The 1,261-nt window shown below is 33.4% G+C and overlaps 1 protein-coding gene across 1 annotated transcript in view; it reads right to left on the reverse strand.

The window, feature by feature from the left end:
- VEZT (vezatin, adherens junctions transmembrane protein) overlaps positions 1-1,261 on the reverse strand; it is a 74,787-nt gene that overhangs the window by 36,064 nt on the left and 37,462 nt on the right. The window contains exon 4 of the mRNA XM_019641682.1: positions 660-875. Within this exon, the coding sequence (XP_019497227.1) occupies positions 660-875 (216 nt within the window). The remainder of the gene's footprint in view (positions 1-659; positions 876-1,261) is intronic.

Here is a 1,261-nt window from a genome sequence, read left to right on the forward strand (position 1 = left end):
AAGGGCCATGAATGTAATTGCCTGTGTAAGTTGAACCGTTTGAGCAATGATTTAGCTCATTTCATAAACTCACTATAACAGGAAGAGGACATTAACAGTTCTGTATATATAATCACTTATTACTATTCCCTTTTTTTTCTTCTTTTTTTTAAACAGATGATGGCCTGGGACTTCTTTATTAGACCCAAATATCTGAAGTGATTGAAAAGTTTTAGGATGGTTTGAATCGTCAGACTATGTTCCCTACGATCTCTTCTCAGCCAACAAAACAAGAGGTAACAATTTATCTTCATGTCCCTTCCTACCCTTGTTTTTTCTACGATGTGATTATGCTATAATCTATTAATTATAAAGAAACATAAAGAACTGATTAGGCCTGCATGCACACATATATATGGGTAAGAGAGATTCTTTTTGGCACATGTTATACCTCTTTGTTGGGCTGTTAAACACAGAACTAATTATACTGAGTTGAAAGTATATAATAATCAAATTGGATTTTTTTTTCCAGCTTCACTCTAAATAGTATTTACTTCAGAAAAGTACTCTTTTTTTTAAACCTCTGGTGTATCATTACATTAATTACAATCCTAAAATGTATGGAAGTTTATAATGCCTTTACAATGGAGAGCATGATGATGGATTTCCTCTGCTGATACTCTGTATGTAAGCAAAGGATAGATGTTTTCTGGACAGTACCAAATATTAGGGGTTGCCAGGGAGCGAAGTGTTGGAAGGTGTCCATTTTCCTGTTGTTGAGGTTGCCCTGCAGACAGGATACTGGGATCAAGTAGCTCAATTAACTCCACATCCTCTTGTAACAGGACTTCCTGGTGCAGGATGGTATGTAGTGAGTCGAGTCGGAATCCAATATCCTTGCCATTAAAAGACCGGAAGAGAAGTATTAATACATACATAATTTTTTATTAAATGCTAAACTCCTAATGTGCTAATAAAATTTAGAGGTATTTGTTTTCAGTATAGACTCCAAGAAGAAGAAATAACATTTTAAAAAAAAAATCTTTTTATCTTTCCTTCCTGTTTTTCAGCCCAGTCTATCTTCAGTATGTTATATGGGGCTTTCTTTTCACTGTAAATGTGAAACAGTAAAGATTAAAGTGGATATTATTGAACTACCAGATGTGAAATATAAAATTTTAATAAAGAGCTGTATAGTAATTACAGATTAATACACCTGCCTAGTTAAGCCTAATTGATTATAAATTGTTGAAACACACATGGAAAATATAATCCTGTAACA

Source organism: Hipposideros armiger, unplaced genomic scaffold (genome assembly GCF_001890085.2).
Source record: "Hipposideros armiger isolate ML-2016 unplaced genomic scaffold, ASM189008v1 scaffold_63, whole genome shotgun sequence".
In the NCBI taxonomy this organism is placed as follows: Eukaryota; Metazoa; Chordata; class Mammalia; order Chiroptera; family Hipposideridae; genus Hipposideros; species Hipposideros armiger.